The sequence below is a fragment of the Hydra viridissima genome, unplaced genomic scaffold (assembly GCF_058129835.1).
Source record: "Hydra viridissima isolate aposymbiotic clone 2 unplaced genomic scaffold, HvirCarnegie_v1 scaffold_5, whole genome shotgun sequence".
In the NCBI taxonomy this organism is placed as follows: domain Eukaryota; kingdom Metazoa; phylum Cnidaria; class Hydrozoa; order Anthoathecata; family Hydridae; genus Hydra; species Hydra viridissima.
The window spans coordinates 18,553,190-18,575,616 of NW_028324304.1; the positions used below are offsets into that span (position 1 = coordinate 18,553,190).

General features: G+C 26.1%; 1 protein-coding gene and 1 long non-coding RNA gene across 3 annotated transcripts; both read right to left on the bottom strand.

The window, feature by feature from the left end:
* Window positions 1-2,375: 2,375 nt before the first annotated feature.
* LOC145189095 (calcium-activated potassium channel subunit alpha-1-like) lies at window positions 2,376-17,817 on the bottom strand. Of its 2 annotated transcripts, XM_090086862.1 has the most exons (30): window positions 17,486-17,817; window positions 16,968-17,029; window positions 16,788-16,878; window positions 16,089-16,206; window positions 15,895-15,970; window positions 15,553-15,628; window positions 14,925-15,011; window positions 14,669-14,758; window positions 11,754-11,845; window positions 11,205-11,315; window positions 10,394-10,499; window positions 9,643-9,725; window positions 9,356-9,425; window positions 9,118-9,270; window positions 8,312-8,436; window positions 7,096-7,161; window positions 6,906-6,995; window positions 6,641-6,717; window positions 6,368-6,452; window positions 5,793-5,901; window positions 5,522-5,617; window positions 5,310-5,396; window positions 5,153-5,194; window positions 4,880-5,033; window positions 4,345-4,530; window positions 4,128-4,261; window positions 3,440-3,634; window positions 3,053-3,315; window positions 2,862-2,896; window positions 2,376-2,573 (listed from the first exon to the last, which is right to left on the bottom strand). In XM_090086862.1, exons 1-28 carry the CDS (start codon window positions 17,750-17,752, stop codon window positions 3,064-3,066), a joined length of 3,180 nt encoding a protein of 1,059 aa, XP_089942988.1. In that variant the 5' UTR covers window positions 17,753-17,817; the 3' UTR covers window positions 2,376-2,573; window positions 2,862-2,896; window positions 3,053-3,063. The 2 variants fall into 2 exon arrangements, with proteins under 2 accessions (XP_089942988.1, XP_089942987.1); XM_090086861.1 differs by lacking the exon at window positions 2,376-2,573 and having other exon boundaries at window positions 2,728-3,315.
* A 293-nt stretch (window positions 17,818-18,110) lies between these two features.
* LOC149889136 (uncharacterized) lies at window positions 18,111-18,456 on the bottom strand. Its single transcript, XR_016452356.1, has 2 exons — window positions 18,364-18,456; window positions 18,111-18,185 (listed from the first exon to the last, which is right to left on the bottom strand). It is a non-coding gene; the product is annotated as an uncharacterized LOC149889136 (long non-coding RNA).
* Window positions 18,457-22,427: the final 3,971 nt, after the last annotated feature.

The window sequence follows — 22,427 nt, forward strand, 5'->3', positions numbered from 1 at the left end:
AATAAATTCTGAGTGAAGATCAATGAATACTGAATTATGAATACACAATTTATTAAATTCAAAAACAAACTCATAGAGTATATTAAGTATTAATTATCTAAAAATCAATGCAGAACATGAATAAGTAACCTTCATGGTATTATACATTGTTTTTATTTATTAAACAGTTTTTTTTTTTAAAAAAGTTGTATTTGTAAAGTTATTGTTTTAACTTACTAATTTTATTTAGATTTTAAAAGGTTTTTAAAAAATAAAATTTATTATTTTCAATTAATTAAATTGATACTCTAAAAGATTTTAGTCCAAATAAAAATTGCTTTAACAAAAAATTAACACCAAAAACATGTATAAAAAAAAAATTCAGCAAATGTTTAATTTTAAGGTTTGTCAATAAACTTTTAATGTAATTTTCTTTTTTTTTCTGACATTGAGGAAAATTCTGAATGGAGGTTTTTGAATGGAAGTAACATTCTTCGAGAACAGAGATTAATTTTATTTGTACTTAATAATTAATATAGTACTATAGCTAATATTTAGCTAATATAACTAACAAATAGCTATGCATAGCTATATATACAACTATATATACAACTATATATATGTATATACTGCTATATCTATAATTATATAGCCATAACTATAACTAAAATATAGCTGTAGCTAATATAACTAATATAGCACACTTATAGTTATATTGTAATAATATAGCATGATGTAAACTAATATAGATAATACTTACTAACACAACTGATAAATACTAACTCTATAATTACTAGATTCTTAACAAAAGTATCTATTAGATTTCCAAGAAAATAATCTTTTAACTTTTACAGTGTGTGAAGTAAAATTTATTTGCTTTTTTTTAAAAAAGAAATCAGTAAACAAATCATTAATTACAAATTATAGGCACCTCCTGGCTAAATGCACATAATCTTTTACAAGTTAATAAAAAAATATACAGTTTAAAGTTGTCACGGTGGATGAAGAGCAAGTTCTTGGTAAACATTTTTAGTTGCTGTTCAAGTTCCTTTTTTATTGACAATAAACATCTGAATGAATTGTTTGTTTAATTAGAAGCAGCTCTAAATACACAACACCCTTATACCCCCCCCCCCACACCCACACACCCACACACACACACATATACAGAGATAATCAGTCTTAAAAAAGAGTCTAATTCAATGTGCTTTAAGAGCCTTTTAAAGCAGCTGATTTATTGTGTTAAGCAAATACCTTTAAATAAATGTCAAGTATATGCCAACACTATTCAAAGGTTACAGACTTGAGCTTAAATTTGCTAGATGAGGTGAGGAAGCTAAAAAAGTTTTTTAAGAAAGGAAACTTATCTAACAGAAGGTAAAGGATAATTGAGGTCTCACTGTTGATGAACCAAAAAATGGGGTTCTCGTCAAAAAATTACAACAACATTTTACTAAAGGTTTTTCTTAACAGAAAAAAAGCATTATGACAAACAGATTTATCTTTCTTTATAAGAAAATTTTTTGACAAACTAGTAAGCTGTTTCTGTAAATAAAAAGAGGTTGTTTGCATGTAACCTGACCACTTTTCACACAATTTTTGCCCCTGTCCCCCCATTCCCCACTTTTTTGATTATGCATAATTATTAGAGACCTCCTATATTACATAATCATTAACAAACTCTAATGTTTGTGTATTAGAACTGCATACCAATGTGCAAAATTTAAGGATTTAATGTACATTTAATCAAAGAATTGTTCCATTTTGGTTCAGTTTATATCATAAGCAAGAAATTTTTAAAATTAAATTTTAGTTCAAAAAATGCTAACTTTGATCTGCAATGCAACAAAATAAACAGCAATTTGAAAGTCATCTTCTTATACACTTTATATTGGTTCTTTTTTAATCAAACTGGTGGGACTTTAATCAACATATATTGTGTAAAATATATAACTTAAAACTCTAAAATTTTAGAATGAGACAAACCACAGGGTAGATTCACAAAGAAAGTTTGCTGGCAAAGAAATTTATTTCTAGTTAAAACTGATTTTGCAAGTAGCCACATATTACATTCATTTAATGCATTTCCATATCAATTTCTTTAATAGATTTTAAAGACTTTTCATTATTTCAAAATTGCAGCAAAATTTTTTTTAGCTTTTTAATGTCTTCATCATTCACTATACATTGGTTATAAAATATTAAACTCCTCTCTTCAGTTAAAAATACAAGGTTATAAAATGAGTTGGCTTAAACACCATTATATGTAAAAATAGCCCTAATGGTAATAAACAAAATAACTGTTATAATTGTTTATATATAATAATGAATAATAATAATTTTTTGAGCAAATGTTCTATATTTTTCTTAAAAGACAATAAAAGTAATTATCTTACTTTTCTTTCTACCTGCAACTTCAAACATTCTTCATCTTCAAAAAAGATCTACTTTTTTCAATATCACGTTTGAAACGCACTTGTTAGCCAGGAATAAGAGTAATGTATTGAATATTCATAGGTATTTGATTGGAGGTTCCACACTTCCTATTCAGGCCTTCTAATTGAATTGTTCAAAACCAACATAAGAAACGAAAACTAAAAAAGTTCATGAAAATGTTTCATTTAAAAAAACAAAAAAAAAAAAATTTAAAAATCTAAAAATGATATAACAATAAAGTAATTTGAAAAATCCTTTTATTGCAAGAAGTTTATTTAATAACCAATTTTAACAAAGGAGCAAAAAATGTTGTATTATTTTTAAATGTATTTCTCTGTTAAAGATTTTTAACACAGTTGTCTTAACTATATTTTATTATACTTAAAGTAATATTTTAACAAAATTTAATATCTCATCATAATTTAATATAAACAAAAGATTTTTACATTATATACAAGTAAAACTCCTAATAATTTCCAAGCTAGAAAAAAAGAAAATTTGTTGATTTCTGTAATTTAAACATGTCCATCTCTGTAATGTATATAAAGAATACAAAAACTACAAAAAATTATAGCAAAACATTAGAAAGCCATTTCACAGATAGGAATACAAATTACAACTCATTTAGCCGATTTACATCCAATTACTCTACTCCAGTATACCAATAAAACTTTTTGTAAAGTTTAATCTTTTCTTCTTCTTGATTGCTTGAAACTGCATTAACACAAACACACGATCAGTTGGTGCAAGCATAAAATTGAACTCTGGAAACGTGATGACATATCTTTTTGTACTCTTTGTCCGCAATCGCTGTATATCCCGGAGACGAAACAAACCCAGACATATCATATTATAGGTGCGCAAAGCATATAAAAATAAATCACCAAACATTCCACATTCCTATAACCAAAAACCAATAAATAACTTTTTAAAATGAAAAAAATAAACTTAAACAAAAAACTTAAAAATATTTTTATTATATAGATTTAATAGTTCTTAATTGAAAAAATCTTTTCACACAAACCCCAAATTCTGCAAGAGGGCCATCAGATAGATCAACTTGGGCAATTCGACAGCGATTTCTAACTGCTGCAATATCTAATGTTTCAAAAGACCCCAAAGGCTGTTTACCCTCAGCTAACAGCTCATCAAGCTCTGAGCTCACACTTCCAGTGACTAGATTTTGGACAATAGTCAAAATATCACCATTGAAATATGTCTAAAAAAAGATAATAAAAACTAGACTCAACAATTTGTTGCAATAAAAATTTACAGCTGACATTTGAAAAACTATACTCCTACTGACAGATGCAAAACTATACCACAATCCAAGACTAAAAAAGATTGCTGATGCAGAATAAACAGGTCAAACTGGAAACTTGGTCCAAGTTTTTTACTATTTATAACATATTAGATCCATGAAGTGCAATCCACAATTTGAGCCACCTACAGATTTTTCAAATTTCCTTGTAAAAAAGTGGGAGAGTAATGGAATGAAACTGGAAATTTTTTTTTTTCACTAAATGAAGTTTTTTCCTGAGCTTGATAATTTTTTCCATACATTTCCCCTGAACATGCACTTAGTGTTGACTAAACTAATTAAAAGTCATTAAGAAAAAAAATTAAAAATTTAAATAAGCATTTCAATATTTCATTTCTTATTTTTCAAAGTTTAAACCATTAAAGAAAAGAAAATTAAAAAGTTAACTCACCGCACTTACTAGTGAATCAAGAACCGAAACTGTAAATATAGAACCACATGCATAAGGCTGTGTCAGATAAAAATGCTCATCATCATAAATGTTCATGTCATCTTGATCCAAAAACATGGCATTGGTATTATAAACTATAGATAAATGTTAACAGATATGAACACCATGTGAAGACTAAAAATTTCAAGAAAATGAAAAACTGACTCAGAAAACTTACTCAGCTCTGTAATGATTTTTAGAGTCAAAGGACCTTTTTCTGCAGGAAGCTTATCCCTAACAGATGCACTTCTAACTGTAAAAGGACTTTCAACACCACTTTTCCCTGTTATACTTCTTGGAGAAGCAATTGAATCTACAATTTGCAGGGGTTTTTCAGGAGGTTTATCTGCTTCAAACTGCATGGCTGAAAAAAATATTATGGAGTTGGTGACGAAGTTACTAATCACACCATCAAAATTAAACTTTGAATATTTATAATACTTAAATTTTAACTATACTTTACAAAAACTTTCTCTAATCACTTTTCACTACTATACATCCCTGTGGAATTCACTGCAGTTAAACGATGATTTTCAATTTAAGAATTTTTCTGAAATATTTTTCTGTTGAAATACTTTTTAAAGAAATGCTGTTTAACTTTTAAGCAACATAGTCATATGAGCTGAGACCACTTTTGTGACTCAGTTTATACGATTATGTTGCATAACAATTCTTTCATCAAAATTTCAGCGCTTCGATATAAGAATGGAAACCTTTTAAGTTGAGAGTCAGCAAAATGACTTCTTTGTCTGAAAGTGCTTCATGCTCCAATTCTCCAGTTTGATTATTTCCTGGGGATAGTAAAATACACATGCCTGCAGTTTGAACATTTACAGAACGAAGATCTTGTCGATTATATGGTGATCCCTAAAGAGATATAGAAGTATTTTTGAATTTTTGTCTCAAGAAACAGTATAGAACCAACTCATGAAGTACTGGGGTTGTTGATGTTGCTTAGATAAAGAACCACTAGAAAAATAACTTACAGGAACAACATTAACATCAGGGAAGTTTGCCAATCTGAGCCACTAAAATTTTTTAGAACTATATTTATAACTAAACATTTGATAAGTTTTAAGTACTCCAACACACAAATAAAAAAGAAAAAAGACCCCAACAAATTTGAAACTCAAATATGCAAACCTCTCTCTGTAAAAACTCCCCTTCTCCTAAAATCACAACCTTTTTTAACATGTGAGGAACATTATTGCTAGCCCTTAATGGCAGCACCTGAAATAAATTAATAAACTAAAAATTAAAAGAAAATAAAAAAAGAAAAATTAAAAAACTTTATAAACTTTAAAAAGCATTTAGCTTTGAAAAATGTTTGTGTCAAATTCCCTAAAATAACTTACCAACTGGCGCAACTCTAAGGATGGTGAGTATCGGTTTGACAAAACTAGGACTACTACATGATTATGAAACTTCTCATTTGCAGCCTCTTCTAATGACTGTAACAAAACATATATTAAGCTGCAATTTTAAAAACAAATTAAAAAATTTAATCAACTTCTCATAATAACTAAACTTGAGGCATCATAAATAATCCTTATTGTTTTGGCTCATTAACTTTCCTTAAAAAAATTCTTAAAATAAAAACTAAATTTTTTAAATTAAAATTTCTACCAATTTAGCTGCAGCAAATGATCTACTTTCACACCAATAAAATGTTCCAGTTTGATCAAACTTTGGCTTGTCACCGTTAGGAAAATAATCTTCAGTTAATGTACGTGTGCTGAAAGATGAAAGTAGATTACTGTATTAACTGAAAACATTATTATAAATAAATATGTTATAAAAATTCCTTCTTTAAAAATTTTAAAAAAATGAGAGTTTTAAAATTTGGTTTTCTATGCGTTTGTAATTTTTTTAAAAAACTATCAGCTTTCAGGAATATAAATGGGGACCAGTGAGCAAACTTATGAGGATCATCGGAATAAATTATTTTTTTTGAAATATTTATACAAATTAATTTATTAGAATTGTTATTTAGCTTAAAAAAAAAATTGATGAGCAGTTTTTCTACTTTCACATTTATATTGTTTACAGGCTTTAAAAATAACATTCAAGTTGCTAATTCATTTTATATTAGGACTATTAACAAAGAAAAAAACATTTTAATTTCATCACAGCCAATTTAGTCATTTTGATGAGAAATAATATGTTAAGTGAATTATAAAATTTTTAAAACAGCATAATACTTGTTTTTCTCATCTTCTTCTGCAGTAGCAAGTAAATATACAGGATCATCTGTTTTTTTCTGAAGTGTTTTCACTGCAACTTGGTCTGACAATTAGAATAATAAAAGAAATTTAATGTGATTTTGATAAAACAAATGTTTTCAAATAAATCCGCAATAAATTTTAACAGCATCAATTTAGAAGTATGGATACAATATTGTAAACACTTTAAAAACAATCAAAAAGTTAAAAATTATAATCCTGAGAAATAATAAAAGATTTTAGAAGACTTACTTTTCCTACACCTACATTTCACCATTTTTTCTGGAGTAATCAAATCTTTGTGGCATGTTGAACAATACCGCAGTGCTCTAGAAAACATTAAAATGTGTTTAACATTTTTTCGTTTTCAAATTTTTAAGAATTTAAATAGCCATCAAAAATCATTAAAGTTTTAGCAGAATAAGAAATGAAAGAAAGATGACAGCCTCACTAAAAAGTTCCAAAACAACTTTAGAAAAATTGCTAGATTAAAAAAATCTATTTGAAAGATTTTTACCTTTCAACATCAATTGCATTTTGGGATATAAAGAAACCACGAGTGTTTCTTGTCAATCGTAAGTTTTTATCCATTGGATTAATCGCAAATCTAAAAGAACCAAGTTGAATTTTTTTTTTATTATATACACACCATCAAATTCAAAAACAAATGATGAAAATATAAAAATGAAAGATAAAAATTTAAGTACTGTTTTCCTTTCTTCGTCTTAAGTTCGATTGCAATCAGCAACAAGTTCAACTTCTCAAAACACAACCTAAAAAATCATCAAACACTAATAGGAAATTTTTAAGCACACAAAAAGATTATTAAAAAAAAGAAGATAGTTATAGAAAGACCTATAACCTTCAAAACCTTAACCTTTGAAGTTTAAAGAATTTCTTTATTGAAAAAAATGTGTTTAATACTTAACTGAGGAAGAAATAAGAGGGATAAAAGAATGTTAAGCAATGTCCTATGGCTAACGCAGTGCTGATTGTTAGCTTTATTTTTTGGCATTGTTAACTTCATTAGTTAGATTTAAGGATAAAATTTGTAAAGTGATTGATTTCACTTGTTAACTGTAATAAAAAATTTGTAAAGTGACTGATGTCACTTATGGAGATTAATTTTATTTCTAAGTAAACTTTATTACTCTTTTGTGTATTTTAGAAAATACTAATACTATTTTTAAAATGTTTATACTATTTTTTCATGTTTAAGAAAATAACAATAAAAATTCAACTTGTCTTTTTTTCCTGAAAAAATATAATGATAATAGCAAAAAGTGAATTATTTCCAGCTTAAAATACTTTTTAAACTTTCCCACTGATAAACACATTTTTAACTAATATTCTTTTATGGAAAAAAAAAATAGCTCAGGGTATTTTTGTGAATGTTAAATGTGGAATGATTGGATAATTCATCTCATCTTAGCAAGTTTTAAATTTATAAGGTTATTTTAAATTACTCAAAAAATTGTGAGAGATCTATAAAAATATCTAAAGATAAATAATTCAAGCTAGAAAGTAGGAGAAACTTGTTGTATGAGACAAACTCATATTCTCATAGAAGCATCAATACTAGGATATTCAAATTCCTGTAAGAGTGATAGACAAAAACTCAACAGACCAACTCATCTGCCATAGTGCAATATTAATATAATGGAATTGGAGGTTATTGTGTTTTGGAATGCAAGGTTCTCTCTAGAGTAATAATTATAGCTGGAGGTTAATAACCATACCTTGATCCATGGAGGTTAATAACTATTATAATCTATACTAAATAAATATTGTAATCTATGATAGAAAACATTATGTAAGGATTAATACTGATAATATCTAGAGATTATTATCTAAAGGTTAATAATTATATTTAAAGATTAGATAAATGTAATTCCATAAAGAAAACACCAAAAACAAACTCACTCAACAGCTTGTGGGAAGGTCATTCCAACAAAAGAATTTGAAAGATAATTTGAGTACATTTCATTAGCAGCTCCCAACATGTAAGCAGATTTCCATTGCTCACTTTCAGGAATATTCTCTGAAATCTGAAGTTTTTTTTTAAACAAAAAATAGACTTTAATATAATTCTTATTAAAAATTTTTTAACATTTATCAATTATCATTCATAAATAGTAATAAGCAAATTGTAGTCTATTTTTAACAATAACTTTTTTTTTCCTTCTACCATTTCATATTTACATATAAAAAAAAAAAGGAAAAAAAAGTTTTTTTTATCAATAAACATTTTTTCTATTCTTATTTAAAAAAAAATAGTAATAATAATAATAATAATAATAATAATAATAATAATAATAATAATAATAATAATAATAATAATAATAATAATAATAATAATAATAACAATAATAATAATAATAATAATAATAATAATAATAATAATAATAATAATAATAATAATAATAATAATAATAATAATAATAATAATAGTAACAATAATAATAATGATAATAATGATAATAATGATAATAATAATAATAATAGTAATAATAATAATAATAATAGTAATAATAATAATAATAATAGTAATAATAATAATAATAATAATAATAATAATAATAATAATAATAATAATAATAATAATAATAATAATAATAATAATAATTAATAATAATAATAATAATAATAATAATAATAATAATAATAATAATAATAATAATAATAATAATAATAATAATAATAATAATAATAATAGTAATAATAAATACCACGTTACTTCGCATTCCAAACAAATTTCCAACCAATGTTGAAAAACCAGGTGCATTGCAGGTCTGAGCAATAAAACCAAGCTTTAACTCATTGATGCAGATGATTGCATCACCATATTCTGCATTCCACTGAGGACAGTTCATCAAATGCACCTATTCATTATTTGTTATAAAACTCAAATCCAAAAAACATGTAGAAAATAATATGTATTGGAAAAAGCTTTTAAAAAAAACGTACTTTATTGCGATTCATCATCAACTGAACAATGCAGCGCACACGCTCTTGATAGTTTTTAACAGCAATCACTCTTAAAAAAGAAACTTGAATTTTTAGAAGGACTTTTAAAAGTTTAAAAAGAAAAGTTTTTTTGTTTACATTTTTGTAAATTTATTGCTTATTTATTTTAATTAAGTAATTATCCACGTAGATACTTTATCTCATACTTTACACTTGTTAGGAAAAGAAAAAAAAAAAAAAAAAAAGGATATTTGAATGGATTTTCATTAACTTTGGTTTAAGTGCACCTTGTTATATTTGCAGCATCCTCTTCATCAGGATTGGGGCATTTCTTATTGCATAATATGATTACGGCATCAGCATTGTTGATCTAAAAGACAAAAAGTATCCAACTTTTTTCAAAAAACTGATGAAAAATTATAAAAAATTATGATAAATTATGATAAATTAAGTATTAAGATTTAATATAAAGCATTAAAAACATAAAATAATACTATTACAAAATATGTCATTAAATAAAAACAGACCAAGCCTTTCACTGAATGTAACTATTTTAATTAACTGACATGATTAACTCTCACACTAATATATTCTGTAGATAAGTTGTTGAAATATGACATAAATATTACAATAAACAAAAAATTAAAATAAAGATAATTATTGTAGTAAAATTATATATTGCTTTTATTACATTTTTATCAAATACTATCACATAGTTAGTTTACATTAAATACAGTTACATTAAATACATAGCTAATTTAAATTACTTATAAAATATCAACACCAAAGTCATAATCAAAGTACTTAACAAAAATTTGAGAATGATTTTAAACCAATTGATTATTAATTATCTTGAGAAAGTGTTTAAAAGATTTAATATTTCATATTAGTATATTTAAAAAGCCTAAGCTCATATTAAATAGCAAATGTGTGATTCAAATATTTGTATCTCAGAGAAAGTTTTATAATAAAACAAAAATTATCAAAATGCAATCATTACACATCTAAAATATATAATTCCCTGAAATATTTATATACCTGCACTCTGTTTGCATCTACAGAAGAATATATTGTTCCTATGAAATAAGAGGCTCGAGTCTCATAAGTTTTAAGTGATGTTTGAATGTTTACATCGGGAAATGACCTAAAAATGAAATCGAGTCAAATCAACCTACTAAAAAAGAAAAAGAAAAAGAAAAAGAAAAAATTGCATAAGTAAGGCCAACTTCCAAGCAAGCCTTAATTAAACATAAAGTTTATTTTATTTATCAACAAATCACTAATACACACAAATAGCAAAAGTAAATTAGTTTATCATTAAAAACAATATTGAGTTAGTCAAGCCTTTAAAAAAGAAATAATCAAACCAACATTGTTCTCAAATAACTAAACTATGCACCAATTTACTCTCTTTGCTTATAATTTGCTACATAAAAAACAAGAAAATATTTGAGTGAAAATATTTTTTAAGCACAACAATAAAAGTTGAAAAGTAACATTTCTGATACTTGACTCTGAACTTAATTTTAACTTAACTGGTATACTTACTTGACTGTTACAAACTTATTTATAACTATTTATAACTATTTATAACTATTATAAATTACTATTACAAAATTATGTTATTTAAACACTTAAAAAATAAATGAAACCAAATCTTCTTTCCTTTAATAAATATTTAACAAATAATAGAGTTATAAATGATATGTAAATTTGTAAAATATATTATATTGAATTTTTAAAACAAAAAAAACATAAGTCAATTGCATAAGTAATTACTTAATTTTACACATCTAAAAAATTCAGCATCTTACAACCTTAACAATAAAAAAATGAAAAACAAACTTACGGCGCTAAAAAGACAACCATGGTCACATTGTCATTTCTGTCTGGATGAAGAAAATCTCTCAAAAATGAAGACACACTTTCTTTAGTAATGTAGCCACAAACAATAACATGTCTACAAAAAATCTTGAAAACTTCTTTAACCTGATGAAATAGCTGATGAATAAATCAAACTTTAAATCACACTTTTAATATTCAATAACTAACAGTTTTTTTACTTTTTGAAAGCAGTTTAAATGTTCATATTTATAATACCTAAATAAAATACTTCATGGTTCATTTTAACCAATTGATATTTTTAAAAGAAAAAACAACACACTGTGAACTTAGCAGTTCATAAAAGATTATATGGAAATATGGAAATAATTTAACTATTTCCATATTTTAACATTAACAGACAATTCAATAACAAAAATGCATACAACTAAACTATTTACTTTACTTGAATTTTAAAAATTTAAAAGAAAAATGGTTTTAACTCTAGAAAGATTAGTCGAACCTTAGTACAGTCAAGTTTATCATTTAATCAAAAATTTACATAAACCAAACTTACTTTTTTCCTGGAATAATATTAAACTCTTTATTATATTTTGTGTGAGAAGCAAAAAAATTTGAAATGGCAGGTAGATATGATGCAAACAAACCCTAAAAAAGCAATTAACTGAAAAGTTCATATAGATAAGTCATATAGTTACAAGTTGTATAGATACAAGCCATTTTGATATACACACATATATATTATTATATATATTATCATTACATATATTAGTATACATTGGTAGAATAACTATGCAAAATTCAAAAACCTTTTAATTTTGTCTAAAAAACAATTTTCATAATTGGAAATTTTGATGAAAAAAACATGAATTTAATCATAGTTTTGCAGTCATCTAGTATCAGTTTTCACAAGACAATGGTATAAGTAAAGCAAAAATTATACAAACTTACCATCCATTAGCAGTTTAATAACTATTTTTAACTCTTTAAAATTTGTCAAAAATCAAAAATACATTACTACATGATTAGAACATTTAAAGTTTCAACCCTTCTTTCTCCGAGGCCTTTTGTTAACTCCTTAACTTAAAATTGGATTACCCAGTTTGTTTTCAAATTGTTGTAAAAATTCAGCAATATTCATAATTTTTACCTTTGTTAGGAATTTTGGACATTACAACATTCAATGCTTGAATTTTTCTATACAGAGAAAGCCACGCACTCAAAGTTCTAAGAATATTTGATTTGCAAGATTGGAAAACTAAAGCCAAATGAAAAGTGTCCATTTAAAGACAAACACAAAGAATCAAAAGAAACTTGCTCATCATCAACTTTAAGAGAACCAAAAGATGTACAAATGTTTATAGTCAGTGATTAAGGTCTGCATTAATGCTGTACAGCTAAGACAAGATATCAAAGAGTAACATGACAGTACCATGAGATGATTCTCCAAGTTAAAACAATCAACTTGGAGAATCATCTCATGGTACTATCATGTTACCTTCATGGTCCCATCAGACTCAGCCAAGCAACTGCAGTCAAAATATTTTCAGTAACTACAGATAACATTAATCCATTGGTCTTATGTCTCAATAATTTTTTTAATAGAAATAATAATATATAGCTTAAGTTACCACCAAAAGTATTTATTTCTTTGGCTATCACTCTCATTACCCAAGACATGGCCTAAGCTCAATTTACTACAAGATTTTCTAGCTCCAAAATGAGACAAGTTGAATCTATTATGAACAATTTATCAGGTGGTTAACAGAATGGTTTAGTCATACTTTGGTTAGAAGTTTGCTGCTAAAGGAAAGAAACTCTCTGAACTCTTCAAACTATTTTAAGTCAGCATTTCAAAGAAATAAGGCACAAAACTGAGAATACTGGCACTGTTTATTGCAAGAATTTGGAGGAAGTCACTAATCATGCGCTTCTTAAAAGGGATTTCTCACCAATTCATCCTTAGAATTGATGGCAGAGGATCAGCTTTGAAAATAAGTCTTGATATTATTAACACATCCCAGGCAATTGATAAAACATCCAGTCCTAAGAAGAAAACCCCAAAACTACTAACAACTTTGACAGCACAGACACAGGAGTCAAGCAACCAATTGATCATTACAATCATAGAAGAAATTCCTGAATTCTACAAGAACATTAAGATGTTTTTAGATTTGATCAACACAAAAAATGTGCAATTCATCATTTCATGTGATCTTAAAGTGCCAACTGCTTGTGTGGAACTCTGTCAAATTCAAGCAAACAACCATGCTATTGATGTGTCATTGACTCAGAAATTTTTAAAGATTAGATAAATGTATTTTTATAGCACACCAAAAGAATGAGTGCAGTAAACTGTTGCAGAATGTTGACATCCTTCAAAAAGTGACTGAAATATCCTGCACCTTTCAACATCAAGGTTTCATTGAAACTTTCAGACTCTTCAGAAACATTGTCAATTCATGCTTTGGACCAACTTTGGATAACAGTTTCTTTAAAAAATCAAACATTTCAAGTTGTCATAACTACACTGGCCTATTACTGTGACTCCTAAAACACATGCCATTTTTTTTCCATATACCAGAATTAAATGCCATGGGACTTTACTTGGAATATTCAGTGAACAAGCAGCAACCCATTGACTCAAAATTGTAAGATCACTGGTAAAGATACAAAAGAAACATATCAGATCAAAAATTTTGCAGTGCATTCTTGACTAAATAGCAAATATTTGTAAAGACACTGAAGAAACTTTTCAACTGTAGTTTTTCTTGGAAGTTTTTAGCAAGACAAAATATTTTTTAATACAAATTTACATCTGTACCTTCAAAGTTGAAGGTACAGAAGTAAATTTGTATTAAAAAATAAATCAGTTTCATAAAACTTATTTAATTTTTAATATAAATTATGTTCCATAGGGCATTAAGTTTTCATAAATAAGTTAACATTTTTATGTAAACTTATTTCATAAATAAGTTTACATAAAAATGTAAACTTATTTATGAAAAGTTAATGCCTTATGGAATATAGCATTCTTAAAACTTATTAATTGAAAGTATTTTTCATCAAAATCTTATAAGACAAAATATCCCTCTCTCAGATGAAATTAAAAGATTTTAAAAATATGCAAAGATCTCTACCATATGTGTATACAAGTATCCTAAAAGGGTTTCCTAGGAATTAGCTGTAAAGATTGACCCTTATTTTTTACAGACAGTGAAATCATATAGATAATAGTCAGGAAAAGAATTGTGTCATTTGATTCTTTACTAATTTTTTGTGTAAATTTTCCCTTACAATCAAAAAACTAAGAACTAAATTCTCCTTTCACCAAAATGAAGATTTAAATAAAGTTGACCATATGGTATTTAAATAAAGCTGGCACTAGGATTATACAGATCGGCAGACTTTTTTTGATTTTGTGTTTATAAGTTGCAATATAAATATTTAAAATTTTTTTAAAAAGAATACCAATCCAACGCCTATAAACATCATTGCAAATATCTTGCCCAGGTAAGTCACACAATATTTATCACCATACCCAACGGTTGACATGGTTACCTATGAAATTAAAAACCAAGTAAGATCAGTATAAAGAAATTACGTACAGGTTCATTGGTTGTTGCAAGTTCAATTTTCAAAGTTAAAACAAACAAAAATTCAAATACTTATCAATGAAACAGAAAACCTCTTAAATATTTACAAATAAAAATTTTTAAATACTTACTAGTAAATAGTATGTTGTATCAAAATAGTTTATTTTTGCACTGTTTGAGTAGTTTATTGGACTCCATGGATCACCAGTGTTTTCAATCTATCAAATCAAACAAAATAAGTAAATAGTTTCAGGAAAAGTGATCTTATTAATAGTTACTCAAACAACTCCTTTCTTTTCCATAAGATATCAGCAGCATTTGATTTTAGATGGCATTTAAAAAATTCAAATAGCTAATTTAAAGCATGTTGCTAATCCCAATTTAGCATGTTGCTAATCCCAATTCAAAGTCAAAAACTTTGGTTAGCTATTATTGCACTTGTCTCACCAGAAACTTCTAACATTAAATAATTACTCCTAAGACCAGATAAAATAACACACAGGTTGCAGGTTGTATATATGTAAAGTTCAAACTATTCATCATTTTTGAAAAATTTATAAATGTGTTTATATTCAGATATTTCTTTTTTCAATAAAAAAAAAATAGTAAAAAGTGCTCCGCAATTTACAGCTTTATTTGAGCCACTCTTTGATTCCCAATTTAGTTGAATTTGTCATAAGTAATGAGCCATATATAAGGAAAATATTTAACAAAAGCAACCAAAAAGTTTATAAATTCTTTAACATTAGTAAGACTTACCAAATGGACCATGCCAGCAGATGTCAGCCAAACAGAAAGAAAAGTACCTAACATTGCCATCATTTCAACAGATGACCTAATTAAGTTAAAATACTAAATATTTACTTTTTTATATTTTTGAAATTACTTTAATTTTTGAAGAAAAGAAAAAAATTATTTTTCGACATCATTTTTCCATTTTACAAAGTTGTTTACTTAAATTTTACTAAAACAATTTTACTAAAATTTTATTAGTATTTCATCATTTTGTCATTTTTGTCATGTTTTATATTTAAGTTTTAATGGAAAAGGAAAACTTTTTTACAACAGATCATAATTAAAAATACACAACAATAAACTCACCCAGATTTAAGTACATTAAGAAACTGTAGAATCTCATCTATTCTTGTTAAGTAAATGACTCGTAAAAAACGTAACCCTAGAAAGAAATTTATCGAATAAAAGAAAAATAGTACAACAAAAGAAAAAAATTGCAAAAAATAGAATTTTGGTTACTGTTGAAGTTTTATTCCTAAAAAGAAACTAAAAAAAGCTACCTAGCCAAAACTGGTTACCCAATGCAGCAGGGAGAAAAATAGTAGGCATGGTTAGTATATCAATAATTGTCATCAAATCTGAGGACCAGAATAATAGCTTGTCATGTGCAGCAAAAAACTACAAGAAAATCTCTTATAAACAATTGATATAAATAGAAAATATAAAAAGCTTCATAGTGACATACATAGCTTCATAGTGACTTTATAAACGTGGCATTTTGCAGCATAAGGATTAAAAGTATTAAAAATAAAATTCTAAGTGATTTTAAGTGAGTTAAACAAGCAACATTAAAGAAAAAGGCTACATGCTTTGCTTCTTTTCTAAAGTTAAAAATGAGGAGAAAATTAGGGAAGAAGTTAAAAATATTATGTGAGTATAACAGGATCTCTATATTGTTGTTGAAAGAGATCTTAGTAAGGCAACTCTGAGTCGTAAAGATAAACATGCAGGACTTTTATGCATTCTTTACTTTTGCACATTTTATCTTCATAGTATTTACATTGTGTCCCAAAAGTCAACTTTTCTCAGAACTCAAAATCCTTTACATTTGATAAAAAATTTGATTTTGAAGAAAGCTTTGGTGTTTAATATCAACAGTTTAGATGAAAAATAATTTCCAAAAAATCATTTTAACATTAAATCTTGTGGCATAGAAATAAAACAGGAAAACTAACTTAGTTTTCTAAGTGTAATATTACCCTAATGCATAAGTGGAAAACAAAAAAAACATATATAATCATTTCAATTTTCCACATTGCACCATCGTAAGAAAAGCAGTGCTCTATGGGTCTAAAGGAAAAGAAATCAGAAACAATATTTATGAAAGTAAAAAACATGCACTTTAAAAATAAAAAAAATCATATGTAAATTAAACATACTCAGATGATATTGAAACATACATGGCCACACAGCTCAAGTTAAAGATGAAGGAGACTACACTCTAAATTAATCTCTTATATTAGAAAACTAAACTAATTAAATAAATTTAAAGTAAATATTCTTAAAGACAATAATTATAGTACAGTAACTAAAGCTTCTCAAACAGGATCCAGGGAGTAAAAAGACTGAGTTTTGAGTAACAGGGCACATTTAACTATTTAAAATAAATTTAAAGATTTTTCTTAATTTAATTCAGAAATAAAAATCATAACTTAAATCATATAGAAAGTAACTCAGTAACTGGAACTTATAAACTTCATTTTTATTGTTCAAGAGACAGCAGGGATACAGCTAAAAAACATTTTTATATATTATACTATATTAAGATATTTCTGATATAACACTTTTCATTCCATTTGCTAAGAATTTTTATACACTTCTCATTGTATCCTGCAAAAGAAGTCCTAAGAGTAGCTAGAAAAAAAATTTATAACAAAGTCTGTATAAAAAATTTTACCAGAATTTTTCCTTGAAAATTTTGTCCTGAATCAAGAATAGCAGCAGCCTCAACCAACTCTAAATATAATCCCACTTCTAATTCTGGTACATCTTCTTCTACTTCCTCGTCAATACTATTGTTTTGATATGATTGAAATAGACTGATCAAACCACGTACAACCAAGATTAATACTATACCACCCAAATACAGGGCTAATGAGATACCTACAAAATACAGCCATTTTCGATTTTCGGCTGGTGTAAGAACATATGGATTGCATACCATTGTAAATTTTATGAAGATCCTCCTTGGATTTTCATGAAACCACAATTTAAATAGTTTCTAAACCCTTAAAATTATATATATATATATATATATATATATATATATATATATATATATATATATATATATATATATATATATATATATGTGTGTGTATGTATATATATACACATATATAGCATTAATCACATGGTTTTTAAATTTTTTTTACAAAAAGCTCTTTTCAAACTTTTTGAGTATCAGTAAACACAAAATATTACAAAAAAATACAAAAAAAAAAAGAAAAAAAAAAAAGTTACAAGAAAACTCAACCAAATTAAGTTGATTTCTCCAACATTCTTAAATTTCTAAGCAAACCTTTTCTCTTTTTTTCTAAACGCTACAGCAGCAATTTACAATCCAGAGACTGAATTGATGTAGATTCCAAATCAGTCTATAAATAATGCAACAATATGTTACCATCATCATGTACTATTAAATATTTAACAAATAAACTTTTAATCACAAGAAATCATTCATGTAACATTTAATTAACGTTCTTCATTCTGTAAGTGCATGTACAAAAATTTGAAACTTTATGAAACAAAATAAAAACAATAAAAGGTATTTACCTTTATTTAGTTGCTCTCTATTAATCTTGCTTCACTTGTTGAGCAGTAAAAATTATTTGTAACCTTAAGTTGCTTACATATTATTTAGGTCTTCAAAATATCAAAAGACAACAACAAAAAAAAGATACTTCAGAAATGGCTTTTAGTTTTATTACTAAAATTCTGTTACAAAATTATGAAATAGTTAAATTGATTACATAAAACACTATTTAAACAAAAATTCTGTTATAAAATTGTGAAACAGTTACATTGATTACGTAAAATACTATTTAAATAAAAAAAGATATCTCATTTAATTTGAAAAGCAAAGAAATTTAACTTAAAAAAGAAGCAAAAAAGGATTGGAAATCTTGAAAAAACTTTTTACAACAAAACTTTTTTTTTTAAAAAAAAAAAAAAATACTATTTAGGGTATTCCATTAAAGTTCTTTTAAAAAAGTGCATCCCATTAGATAGTTACAGTTTGACACTACATTACACACAAATATACAACTCATTTACAGCTTTCATGATTTAAAATCATGAAGGTTTTATAATTATCATGATTATGATAGAACTTTCATAAGAGTACTTTCCAGATTACTCTAGTTGCCAAAATGATAAAAAGTCAATTGAGTGTTTAAAAAAAAGCTATAACAAACAACAAGATTGTTACAAGATACATAGTGCAACTCTTATTACAGAAATCTTTTCTTCTAGATGCTGGTTTGCACTGAAGTTTACAGCAGTTAAGATTCTAACTTATTCCATCAGTCCATTTTTAGGATGATCTTTCTTCTTTGAAAAATGTATAGTTGTCAACAAATGAACAACTTGTTCTTTATTCGTACTGCAATCAATTTAACTTTAATGAGAAGTTGATTAGACTTAAAAATACTTTGTAATTCTTCATGCCATATGTACTTTTACATTCTGCTTGCTTTTAACATCCAGATGTCCTGAAGCTTCAATTTTACAGTTACTATTTCCCTAGAAAAAAAAGGTTCCCTTACATTCTTGAACCAAATCAGTGTTACAAAAAATATCTACTGATATGATTTTTTGTAGTATTGCAAACTTGTTATTTTGTTTAAAACCAATTCAAACATTTATCTATACCTATTTATAGAACACTTATTACATAATCCTTTAAAGAGCCAATTATAACACACGCACAACACAACACACACAGATATATATATATATATATATATATATATATATATATATATATATATATATATATATATATATATATATATATATATATATATATATATATATATATATGTATATATATATAAGGTGTAAGAGATAAATTTTGTGTTTGGAAAACTGTTTATCTAAAAAACTTTTCAACTTTAGTTTTATTTTAAAAAAATCTTGAAATTTATGTTAGAATAAGTTAAGCAGAAAATATATGAACAGAGTGAATTTTTTACTCATTGTGAACAGTTTTTTTTCCCTTTTTAAGATTTGGAAAAGTTACTTAAATTTGACGCCCAGCTTGTGTCAAGACTTTTTAACAAAATGGTGTTATATTTTTATTTCAAATGGTTCTTTGGAATTAAATGTGAATCAAAAACTTTTGGATTTTTTAATTGATTTGTCACAAATGTCTAAAAAATTGAGGTTAAATCACTAAACACAAAAATAAAGAGGTTTAAATTTCTAGTTGAAACTTGGTTATGAGGCAATCTTTTTCTAGAAATCCTTTAATAAAAAGTAAATTTACCATTTTTCTGCCAAAAATTAAAAACAACAAAAAAACGTTTTAACTGGATTATTTAGATTTAAAATCCGAGTTTAAAAACTCTTGCTTCACTGAACGCAGGCAGAGGGGTAAATAGCGTTTTCAAAAAATCAAGCCAATTGGGTTTCAATAAAAATAAGCCACGAACGGCTCATTAAAACCAATTTTCTATCATGAGTCATGCAGTTGAGTTAAAAACTTTTATCGTTAATTTTAATTCAACTGATCCTTCAAATTCTTCAATTACACCATTTATAGAAAAAATCTTTTAACTTATTCCTAATTGAGTCAAAAAAGTATGTTCACCAACAACAACACCTGTCAATTTAAAAACATGGACAAAATGGCTGCCATGATTGCGTTTGAGAAACATCTTAAGAAAAAAATTCTCTTGGCATTTTTTGCAGCAATGAGAAACGATTGACGGAATAGGAATTACGGTTAAGAGAACTGCAGAGCTGAGATTTAAATCTAGTAAACGGGAGATCAAATTAGTCGCAGATTTTACATTAGTTTTATAAAACTTGCAAATATCTGTGATCCATATGTCAAAAAGCGTTAAAAAAAAAAAAAAATAGCGAGGAAATGAAATTGAATTCAGTTCAATTTTCAGACATCAGAGAAAAGTCAAAAGATGTATCAAAATCTCACTATTTTTATGTTCAAATTGATAATATTGTTCAAATGGTATTTTCACTCTACATTTATTATAAAATAAAAAAATTTATTAAAGATGGTTTTAGCTATAAAACGTGTTTCATCACTGAACGTTGCGTAACTGAACTAAAAACTTATTTTCAGTAAAGTAATTCAGTATCAGAACATAGACTTTCATGATTTATTTAAGATTTTTAAGATTTTGTGATTGCCAAATTAATAAATTACAACAACAACATCTAATTAGCAGAGTCAGAATTGAAATTTTAGCCAAAAATATGTTTTTAAAAAATAATTTTTACCACATATTGCGTCACTGAACTCAAGTTTTAATTTTTTCTTGTATCAGCATTGAGACATTAAAGTTGTATTATATGGTATCATAGCATTTTAATTCATGGTTTTTTTTAGACAAAGAGCAGCAATTTTCTAACTTGTTGTAAAGCTTTTGCTAAACAAATTTTCTCTGAATGATGCACCACTGAACTATGGAAATAGCCATATGTATTTATAATGTACTGCTACATTACATTTTTTTTGAATTCAAAACTTGCTTGTTTTTTTCCTTATTTTCTCATCTAAAATTATCCAGTGAAAATTTTCTTTCCACAACTAATTCAATTTTTGCATATCCAAAATTATTAAAAAATCAAACAGAAATCACTGTAATTACCTATAACTTAATAACGATGAAGATAAAAATATGAGGATACAGATAAACATAAGAAGTGCTTTTTGACGATGTGACAAGTGATTATGCTTCGGTGCGATAAGATAAACAACACGTATAATCTTTTGAACTTAAATTTTCACCTCTTATTTTTCTATTTAAACCACAATATAACGATGATTTTTTTTTTAAACAAAAAAAAAGTTCAATATTTAAGGTCCGGCTTATATAAACGGCAGCCGAATGGCTAAGTATTTATAAATATATATGTAGAAAATTTACCTATTTGAAGTCAAATTATTGTAACTATTTTACTTTGATTACCAGAAAAATTTAGGGTTTAAAGTTTCTTTTTTATTTTGGTAGATGTTTTTCAATTTGTTTTATAGCATGAATTAAATGAGTTCTTTAAGATATTCTAAGCAACTACTTTTTGAAAAATCGTTTTTCATTAACTTAACATTAGCTATCTGGACAATCTTTAACCTTTTGGCTTTTTGAGAAGGTTTAAAAGTTTTGTAAGAAAGTCGGGATAGTTTACTTCTAATAGTTCTAATAGAATGTCTGATATGAATGTTCTAATAGAATACTTCTAATAGAATGTCTGGAACAATCAAATTAAAACTACTGGTATTTTAATATATATATATATATATATATATATATATATATATATATATATATATATATATATATATATACAGGGGCGTGTACAGGAATTTTTTTGGGTAAGTCGCAGTTTTAACCCCCCCCCCCCCCCCAAAAAAAAAAAAAAAAAAGTTAAATTTTAGCATCCCCCTCCCCCCCCCTTCCTCATTCACAAACGCATATATGAGGTAAGACGGCTTAGCAATCGCCCGATATTTTATCGCACATGATGCTAACCATTATCAAACATCATCGCTTCGCACGCTATCTATTTTTAGAAGAAAATGATGATAACCATAGTCAGCACCAACGCTTAACAATTACACACGACCTATTCTTATATGAAGCAAAAAAAAA

Excerpts from the sequence above, each read along its gene's own strand:
- LOC145189095 (XM_090086862.1), bottom strand. The coding sequence starts at position 17,752 with ATGGTATGCAATCCATATGTTCTTACACCAGCCGAAAATCGAAAATGG. Across the intron at positions 15,629-15,894 it reads CTTAATGTACTTAAATCTGG|GTCATCTGTTGAAATGATGG; the intron begins GTGAGTTTATTG and ends TAACTTAATTAG. Across the intron at positions 10,500-11,204 it reads ATGGTTGTCTTTTTAGCGCC|GTCATTTCCCGATGTAAACA; the intron begins GTAAGTTTGTTT and ends TTTCATTTTTAG.